This window comes from Garra rufa, chromosome 25, assembly GCF_049309525.1.
Source record: "Garra rufa chromosome 25, GarRuf1.0, whole genome shotgun sequence".
NCBI classification, from domain to species: Eukaryota; Metazoa; Chordata; class Actinopteri; order Cypriniformes; family Cyprinidae; genus Garra; species Garra rufa.
Genome location: NC_133385.1, coordinates 24,319,713 through 24,329,862, shown reverse-complemented (window position 1 = coordinate 24,329,862; position 10,150 = coordinate 24,319,713). Strand labels below are relative to the sequence as shown.

At 37.6% G+C, this 10,150-nt stretch overlaps 1 protein-coding gene across 1 annotated transcript; it reads right to left on the bottom strand.

Moving 5' to 3' along the window:
• Positions 1 to 1,943: 1,943 nt before the first annotated feature.
• On the bottom strand, positions 1,944 to 9,201 carry slc13a1 (solute carrier family 13 member 1). Its single transcript, XM_073831717.1, has 15 exons — positions 9,047 to 9,201; positions 8,683 to 8,811; positions 8,455 to 8,591; positions 8,165 to 8,352; positions 8,038 to 8,083; positions 7,894 to 7,954; positions 7,652 to 7,806; positions 7,434 to 7,553; positions 6,846 to 6,941; positions 5,750 to 5,851; positions 5,526 to 5,620; positions 5,324 to 5,418; positions 4,355 to 4,516; positions 4,137 to 4,274; positions 1,944 to 3,143 (listed from the first exon to the last, which is right to left on the bottom strand). The coding sequence occupies exons 1-15, from the start codon at positions 9,143 to 9,145 to the stop codon at positions 3,009 to 3,011; spliced, it is 1,758 nt and encodes a 585-aa protein (XP_073687818.1). The 5' UTR covers positions 9,146 to 9,201; the 3' UTR covers positions 1,944 to 3,008.
• Positions 9,202 to 10,150: the final 949 nt, after the last annotated feature.

Below are 10,150 nucleotides of genomic sequence, written 5' to 3'. Positions count from 1 at the left end.
ATATATTATATATATATATTTTTTTTTTTTTTTTTTTTTTTGAGCAGCAAATCAAAATATTACAATGATTTCTGAAGGATCATGTGACTTGAGTAATAATGCTTAAAATTCAGCTTTGAAATTACAGGATAAATTACATTTTCAAATATATTAAAATAGAAAACAATTATTTTAAATAGTAAAACTATTTCCAAATTTTACTGTTTTTGCTGTACTGCAGATTAAATAAATGCAGGCTTGGAGAGCAAAAGAGACTTTTTTGACTGGTATATTTTTATGTGCATATGCATATATACAAATACGAGCACCAAAAAAGTTCTGGCTGTGCAAAGGAATGAAATGTTAAACCCTAATCAGGGTAAACATATACATTTCTTAAAAATGACAAATATCTCTGATGGTTAATTGTCCAGTCTATTTTGAAATATTCCATCAGCTAAATGATCAAAAGCAAAGTAAAAACTATTATAATCCATTACAGTCTGTCTAGCCCTCACAGGCTGATTTTCAGCCACAGATCAAATAAATAAAAATTGAAAAACATATATAACCTTCAGACCACGCTGTATGCGACTGCCAAACAAAAATCATGTAATTAAATTAAAACAGGAGAGCAAAACGAGAATTACCAACCATTTTTGTCTAAATCCTCTCCTGAACAACAGAAAATGATCTCCAATAAAAGAGCAGTAAATGTTCTTTTCTAGATAAATAAACAGAAGCATGTCAGGTCTGGGGATAAATTAAGAATTCACTACAACTGTCACTAGGGGGCGAATTGCCTCAATCATATCCAGAGGTCACAACAGTATAGAGGGTTTGCACTCTTTTGATATTTGGATGTAAACAACAGCATGGATTTTACAGGTAATGTACTACTGAATACGTTGTTCTGCTAATTTATGCTGTCTAAACTATGAAAAATTTGTGTGGAAGCTGCTGAATCATATAGAGAAGGACTTAGTAAGCAGGAAAGGGCGCAATATTTTGACAAACTAAAGTCCATAGGTGTTAAATCCCAGACAGTTTTTTGCACTCTTCTCCTTGATTTGTTATACCTTTTGCAGTCTATAGTACTCCAAATGTTTTTACTGGTTGGGCCAATTAGTACAGTCCAAAACATGACAATAATTGATCATTTTCACAGCAATAATCAGCAAAATATGCAAGTGGCATTGTTTACATGTAGTGCAACCAATATGGCCAATTAATGACATATTGTGAAAACACTCTATAAAGGTGCCTTACCCAGTGGCAAAGTAATAGAAATGTGTATATGTGAAAAATAATTGAACAATAAAAGCAAACCACTGTTCATATTCAGCTTATTGACCTGTGCACCCACAGAGAAATTGGCTATTCCTGAACTCATCAGTCCTTGCACCATCATTAAGTATATAAGAAGTAAGTATTAAATAATACATAATCAGATTAGACCCTTCAGACAGGCTGTCATTACCTCAGACACAACTGAACACTGACCTTGAATCGCAATGGCTGCAGGATCCGAGTATGAATTTTCATAACGTGGGTGGTTTACAGAATTAGTTCTCATCACTGCCTCACTTTGAGAACAAATATTAGCCCAAGCCCATTCAGATGGCACATTATAGCCTGCTCTTTTGTTGTACATCAGCTTTAAAGTCTCATATATTTTAATTTTTACATCGTTTCGTTTTGCAATCATTCCCCTAATTAAAATAAGAAGGAATTATCAAGAAAGAGCCATTTTTCTGTGTATAGGTGCATTACTTATCTCTAAACAGCCTTCACTGCAGATATGCAGAAATAGATGACAGTTTTTCTCTGTAACCGTTTCATCATAGCTAATCTGCTTCTTGAATCTCTTTGGTAAGTCTGCCACCCAGACTAGATTTGTCAAAACATTTAATTTTGGGATTCAGTAATTAGAGATGAGACAATCCACTCAGTGCACAGTTCAATTAACATTGATACAGCTTGCAAAACATTGTTTATTAAAATCAGTGTGAGTTCCCGCTAAAACATGATGACTGTTAATAGTTCCGGATGTTTATTTAAAAGCTTTTTTTTTTTTTTTTGCCAAAACAGTCAAACACATCAAGAAACACATAAGACAGAAAGTAGCGTCTCACAGTTTTAGTCGTAACAAGAAACATTTTACAAGAAACACATACAGTTTGAACAATGGATGTCAACCAGATTTGGTGTTGAGTTTCCATTCAAAATACAAAATTCAGTATGAATTTTAAACAAAAAACAACAACAACAACAAAAAAACATTTATTGTTGGTATTTCTTTTTTAAACAAAAACCTGTTAAATGATCCAGTTTTCCTCAATAGGAGCACTGGCTAGAAATGCTCACTTCTGAGCTGAGTAACTCACCTAAAATCAATAGCTATTATTTTCTGGCCACTGTCACGTGCAAGTTGATGTCTAATGTTGAAAGTGAGACTGTCTACTTTCTTGAACATTTTTGTCTGTTATTTACTACATTTTGATCTCTATTGTTCACAACGCAATTTCAACATTATACTCATATGTACAGGCTATGTATAACAAAAATATACAATTTTATAAAACATTAAGTGCTACGTTAGCTGACAGGACTAACCCCGTCATGCGAATTCTGCTTAAAGCTACAAGAAATATCTTCAATATAATACATTTTGTATAAACATTGCACTGTGGAATTGTGCACCAAAGCATCCTGTTTTTAACAGCTTTTACTTGTCTCTTTGAACTCCTCGAAAGTGTAAATGGCAAAAGGAATCACAGACTTGAGCCAATGATTATTAAAATGCTTATAATACAATAACATATAAACAATGTTCAAACTGAACATCTTATGGAACCCAAAGCTTTCAGTCTGTTGCATTGCTTAATCCAAGCATCTTGCCCAAGTGATCCAAATCAGTAAAACATTTGGATTGCAGGCTTTGCACTGTTACCAATTTAGCCAACTTCAAGGGGTCCATGTAATTTGAAAACTAAATGTCCACATTTGTGAAATATTCACAGTGTTGGTCATACGCCAGTGCTGTTTACAACTGGTGCCCAGTCTGGGTAGGTGTCCAGGTTGAGCAGAGGTGTTCCCCATGTCGTAAGAGCTAATAGGACTGTAAGAACGCCTATAATATTTACACCCAGCCCTGCCTTCACCTATAGTGACAAAGAAAACCAAACAAAGCTCAGTTATTCTACATTTACATCCACATTTTTTTTAGTTTAGTGATAGTTGTTCATGAGTCCCTTGTTTGTCCTGAATAGTTAAACTGACCGCTGTTCTTCAGAAAAATCCTTTAGATCCCACATATTCTTTGGTTTTTCAGCATTTTTGTGTATTTGAACCCTTTCCATCACACTGAGGACAACTGAGGGACTCATATGCAACCATTACAGAAGGTTCAACGTTCACTGATGCTTCAGAAAGAAACACAATGCATTAAGAGCCAAAAAAAAAACTTGTTGAATTTGAAGTTCAGGGTAAATTTAACTTATTTTGTCTTCTGGGAAACATGTAAGTATTTTCTGTAACTTCTGAAGGGCAGTACTAAGTGAAGAAATATGATATTTAGGCAAAATGAAAAAAAAATCTACACATCTTCATTCTGTTCAAAAGTTTACACATCTGGCTGTTAATTGATTTTCCTTCTAGAGCATCAGTGAGCGTTTGAACCTTCTGTAATAGTTGCATATGAATCCCTCAGTTGTCCTTGGTGTGAAAAGATGGATCTCAAAATCATAGAGTTATTGTTGGAAAGGGTTCCAATACACAAAAAAATGCTGAAAAACCAAAGAATTTGTGGGACCTGAAGAATTTTTCTGAAGAACAGCAGGGAGTTTGATCATTCAGGTAACAACACAGTATTAAGAATCAAGTGTATGTAAACTTTTGAACAAGGTCATTTTTTATAAATTCAATTATTATTTTCTCTTGTGGAATATATGTAAACTTCTTTTGTGTGAAATGTCTTATTCAAGTCAGTACTAAATAAAAAATAACATGTTTTTTTGATTCCTCTTATTTTGCTAAAATAATTAACAAAATAGTTTAACATTCTGTAAGGTGTGTGTAAACTTTTGACTTCATCTGCTTCTTTGACGCATTATGAAATGTACATGCAAAATGACTTCTAAATTATAAGGACTCACCATGTCCATGCTTGTCAGATGACCATATGTGAAGACAATGGCATTAGGTGGATTAGAAACCGGAAGCAGGAATGAAAAGGACACACACAGGGCCGTGGGAACCAGCATGTACAGAGGGTTGACTCCAATTGCCTCAGCCTAATAAAGATAATTTTTGATGAGAACAGCCCAAAAAAGTGACATAAGTAATATTCTACATATTTTGAAATGATACATACCAAGGGAGCCAGTATAGGCAAAAAGATTGTCATTGTGGCGGCATTGCTAGCCACCTCTGTGATAGAGGTAACAATAAGGCAGGCGATGGTGACAGTGGCTAAAATAGGAAGATTTCCCAAGGGAGTCAGCAATTCAGCAACCCAAGTCGACAAACCAGAAATCTGTCGGGTGAAAAATCAAGAAAAAACATCAGATCGTCTTTGAAAGACAGAAGGTAAGTGAAAGTGTCCAGACAAAATATACATGAACTCAAACGAACCCACTTTCATAAATGTACCAACATCTCTTTGTATGCTTGTCAACAGAGACCGGAGTCGTAATTTAGCTGTTTGTCAAGATACGCCGTCTGATGTTGCATATGGAGAACGCAGCACAGTAGTCACCCTTTCTGCTTTGAAGATTTTAAAGACTGGACTTGCCATGACATTTGGGTGTCTGGATCAAAACAGGGCTGGAGCCTTGATGATAAGACCCCACCCCAGCCTACCTACACCGGGAGAATATTAAGAAGTGCATGCTCTTGTTTCCAGCCTTTGCGACTGACATGAGGAAGGAGCCGTTCGTTATGCTGAAATGATGTGCTTCAGTGCCAGTCTTATAATGGAGGCATGTAATTAGCTTGAATGGGACGTCAAAGCAGACACAGAGTGACACAGTGGAATTGTTGTTCTCTGCGCAACGTTAATGGGCTGCACACTGTTACGAGGCTTTGATGTGATCCGTCTTTTCATTTATTTCTTTTAAAAGGAAATTAATGTTTAAGATTATGAGTAAAGGGTGCAATTGAGCTGTCCAGGCCTGTCCAAAGCCACTGGTGAATTAGACTGGCTTGTTTAACTGAATCCCGGCATGTTAAAATGGACCATTAATTGATTCATCTATTAATGCAGCCTTGTACTTTTCTATTCATTTCTCTTACTTTTTTCTCTCACAGATATAGTTGGGTTTCCATTAAATCATGATCCTACCTTTGTGCCTTCAGCCAAAGCGAAACCGCCACCCACGAGCAGACTGATCTCCCATGGCATACAGGCCTGGAAGTCCTTCCACGTTATCAAGGCCTCTGTCACAGGGATCGACAGCGTTAAAAAGCGATAAAACTGCTCATAGTGAGCCTCTAATCATTTGGAAGGGTTTCACACATGCACAAAGGAAATGAGTAAGCCGTACCGTAGCGCTCTGTACTTGGTTTGTGCCCAGGGATGATGAAGAACGTGAAACCCAGCAACAGCGCTGCAGTGGCATCCGTAGCGTAACCTGGGTAACTGAAGAAATAACAATGTGCAAAGGATAAATAGAAATCTAAAGGCAATTATTGAGTAGAATGATGACTTTCTCTGAAGAGCCGGAGTATATCTACATCAAAAGAAGTTGATAATTGTGAATACACTTACTCGGGAAACAGTGATGACCAGCCAGGCATGAAACCTGGGTTTCTTGTAAACCACAAAATTGCCATCAGAGTGAAGATGACCATGGTGATAATCTCCTGCCAGCTGGATCAGAAGAGAAAAAGTGATACAGAGAAATAATCAGAAATCCATGCATCTCATTGCCCTGAATAATGGAATTGGCTACACAACTTTTGGCCCGATTGGCTGCGATAATAATCAAAATAATAAGGACATAAAAAGGTCTTGAAATACTTCTGACTTTTCCTAAGGGTGCGTTCACACTTAGTTCAATTCTACTGGTTTGGTTCTCTTTGGTCCAGAGCAAAAAAGAATATATGGTCCTGGTCCACTTAGCGTTCACACTGGCATTTTTGACAGGGAACCTAAAGATACCGAACCTAAACGCATTGTGATACTTTCACAACCTGATTGGTCAGGTTAATTTACGTATATTTTGTGACAGAACTCATCAAACACCCCAAACAAAAGGTGTGTACAACCTAAAGTTGAATACACCTAATGCCATCTGCTGGACTAAACGTGCACATTGTTGCGTGTACATATGACTTTATTTTCACCACCTGCAAACTCACCAAGAGTTCCACGTTTGCCCTCTGCTCATTTTGTTTTGCATACATCACTTGTTCCACGTGGTCAAATCATGCCGCATAGTGTCGCATCTTACAGCGTCATTACATCCTGTTTTTGTTAAGTTTAGAAGTATTTGGTTTGTGTTCATATTTCGCGTTCATATTTCATTCGAACCGCACCAGAGTTCGTTTGAAAGTGGACCGAGACCCACCTTATTAACAGTCTTGGTCCACTTATTTGGTGCGCATCAGGGTTCAGATAGCGGTGTTCACACTTACTCAAATAAACCGCACTAACAGAGTTCACTCTAATCGAACCAAACATGACAATTGTGAACACACCCTTAAAGACAAGTAGAAACCTGCTGTTTGGGGAACAGGGGAAGCCCTACATCAAAATAATGCTATTGGTTGAGCAATGTATGGAAACTGACAGGACGAAAAATAAGTACAGTTCACACTTTTAAGAGCTTTAAGATCTTTGTAATTAAAAGAAGAGTTCCAACCTTATGGGCCCAAGTGAGTTGTACTGATCCCGGAGCACTTTGGCAGTGTGTTTTTCCTTTTCGGTTCGCTGTCTGGAGCACAAACTGGCACGGAAGCTAGGGATGGATGGAAAATATGATATGCTTTTATTGTTCACTTCATTCACTGTCATTTCAACATACACATGTAGTTAATTTTGACGAACGGACGAACTGACTGAAACATCTGCATACGACAAAAATCCATTTAAACTAGCATGAGAACAATCACATCTCTGTCACAACGTCATGCGTCAATGTCCTGTGAGTGATTCCTAATCAGGGAAAGAAGAAAATCTCGACAGGGTTGAGATGAAGAAGGCTGCTCGATAAAACAGGATTATACCAGAGCGATGAGAATGGGAGGCTGTGAGTGAGAGAGACGCAGAGCAGGATGAAGAAGATTGAGGACATGTAGAGGAAGCTGAAGTGGTGAGGTGGGAGAAATGCAAATGGCAGCGTGATTTGAAATGATGAATTTAAATGAAAGCCAAAGACGAAGAGTAAAAATGAGGAACAGAGTGGGGTCAGGGAATGACTTATTGAAGAGGAGACATCACGATCACTCACTTGGATCCGAGGTACATCCAGTGCAGCAATATCCATGACAAAATCAGCATAATTATGCAGATGGGAAGACAAAGCACGAACCAGTTCCCAAAATTAATGACGGTGCAATCTGGGTAGTACCTGAGGAAATGGCACCAAAAGCAGTTTAGATGTATAGATGACCAAACTAAAACCATATAATAAATAAAATCCGCTTTAGTTTGAAGCCAAGTACTCACTGATAGATGTATTCAGCAAAGATGAGGTTTGTGGATGTTCCTGATAATGTGGTCAGCCCTCCAATAGAAGAGGAGTAGGCAATGCAAAGCGACAAGCCTTTGCACATCATGTGATCTTCATGGGTCCTGTACCTTCCATTATATGTTGGAGGCGGCTAAGAAGTGTTGGGAAATTACATTTTATTTAAAAGGCAAATAGCATTTTGTGCATTTCAATGTCAGATTATGAATGTTTTACTGACCTCAAGCGTTTCTGGCTCCTCAGGAGCAGTTTGAACTGGCTCTGTAATGCCTGCTTCGATGCTGTAAGTGTGCACAAAAATCTCATTCAGTCTTAAGAATCAATTGTTTTCTGTACGTTCTCGTGTAGTTTTATATATGTTCACCTTTTTATCTTCTCAGACTCAGACTGGTCGTGCTGGGCCTCAATATCTGAAAGATGTTTAATAATTAAATTCCGCACAGTTCTAGGTTAAAGGTTAAAATGTTCAGTGATTGCTCACATCAGCTTACCTTCAAGCTGAAGAGCAGGATTGGAGATGCCATTTAACGCCCCCTTGTGGTCTTTGCTGGCTTCTTCACTTGCATTCAAAACCTGCTGGATCACTGCCTCCACAATTGGCATTACCATCGCCACAGTTGAAGTGTTGCTCAGCCACATGGAGAGGAAAGCACAGCCAACCATGAACCCGAGCATCAACCTGTGAAACGCATTTCACAATAAACAAGCAGGTTTGCGCCGGACCATCTTGATGATTCATCAAAACACATCGCACATTTGAATAAAATAAAATAAGTCTTACATGCCAGGATTGACTCCAAGCCCAGTCACCAATCTGAGGGCAATTCTCCGGTGAAGACCCCATTTCTCAATGGATGTCGCTAGGCAGATGACACCAAGAAGCAACAAGTGGAAGTCTTTGAAATATACCCCTGCGACCTAAAGAAAGATGGTCGGTCAGTAGATGGTCCTGGTAAAATTCCAAAAGATTGTTTTCCAAGAGTAAAACAACTGGTTCAGGAAAGTGTACCTGCGAGGACTTCATGATTCCAAATAGAGGGAAAAGCAGCGCAGGGATAAGTGCCGTAACAGACAGAGGCAAGACCTCCGTCATCCAGTATATAGCCATTAATATTAGGATGTACGCACATTCTGCTTCCTAGTAGATATGATACAAGAATTGTTATCCAGTAACACAAAAAGGATAGAAGAAATTGAATCCAGTTTAACAAAAGGTATTTTTTACAAAAAGTGAAATCTAAAGACATAAAATAATTGTTAAAGGCATTTCAAAGTATTTTATAAAATGTAAAGTAATAGTTTTACTCTTAACAACAATTAATTTCCACGTTATTTTCATTCAAAAATCTCTCCAGATGTGTAGCATGTCTAACCTTTTCTCTAATGACCAGTGGCAGCGGTAGCAAAGCCAGTGGTGTGCTGATGATGATTATGGGTTTCAAGGAGCTCCAAGAACATCTAAGCCGCCTCATCCTGTGGCCGAAACGGAGTCAACTCAGGGACTCTGTCTTATGATGGCCTTTAAATAATGTGCCGCTGATTAATCTTTGCCCTGGTGCCATCCGCATCCACGGTTACTGGTCCATTCCGGGCATGTCATAAAGCCTTATGGCCATGGAGATTAAGCTTTAAGATTAGACTCCCACCAGTCATACCTCATGCAAGTCATTTCTAACCAGATCCACAAATACTTACAATTTATGACAAAAGTTAGCAACAAATTTGCATATGAGGTTATAAAAGCGAGTGCATTATAAACAAACTCATTGACACGAGACATTGCCACAGACAGTGACCTGGAATTCACAGCTTTTTCTCCTTAAAGCAAACGTCATCGCCTTTCCCTTATTGGGCCCTAATCTGGCACTGCACAGGGGTCTGTTAAACAACAACCTGGGAGACTTCATAAACACAAACTCTTAGAAATCACACAGCAGGCGATAATCTGTAATGACGCTTGTTTCCAAAGAATTAGATGTGTGGGAGGAATGTTTATGGAAACATAACAAAAAAACACTGAAATTAGATGAAATTTGTAAACGTATTTCAAGATTTCACTGTAATGCTCACAAGTTTGTATAAAAGATTATTAATCTATTATTTATTTCTCATAATTGCGAATATCTCATAATTGCAACTCACTTGTAATCACAACCTCATATTGCATAATTGTCATTTAATTCCAAACAAATCTGACTTATTTTTATTTTTTGTGACTTTATTTCTCGTAACTGCACATTTAGTTCTTGTATTTGCCACTTTACATTTCAAAATTGTGACTTTATCCCACAACTGAATTTTTTTTTCTCATAATTACAGATTTATTTCTTGTAATTACAACTTTCTTGTAATTGCAGCTTCACATTTCAAAATTGTTATTTAATTCCAAACAACTCCAACTGTTTTATTCTTTTGTGACTTTATTTCTCATAATTGCGAATTTAGTTCTTGTATTTGCTACTTTACATTTCAATATT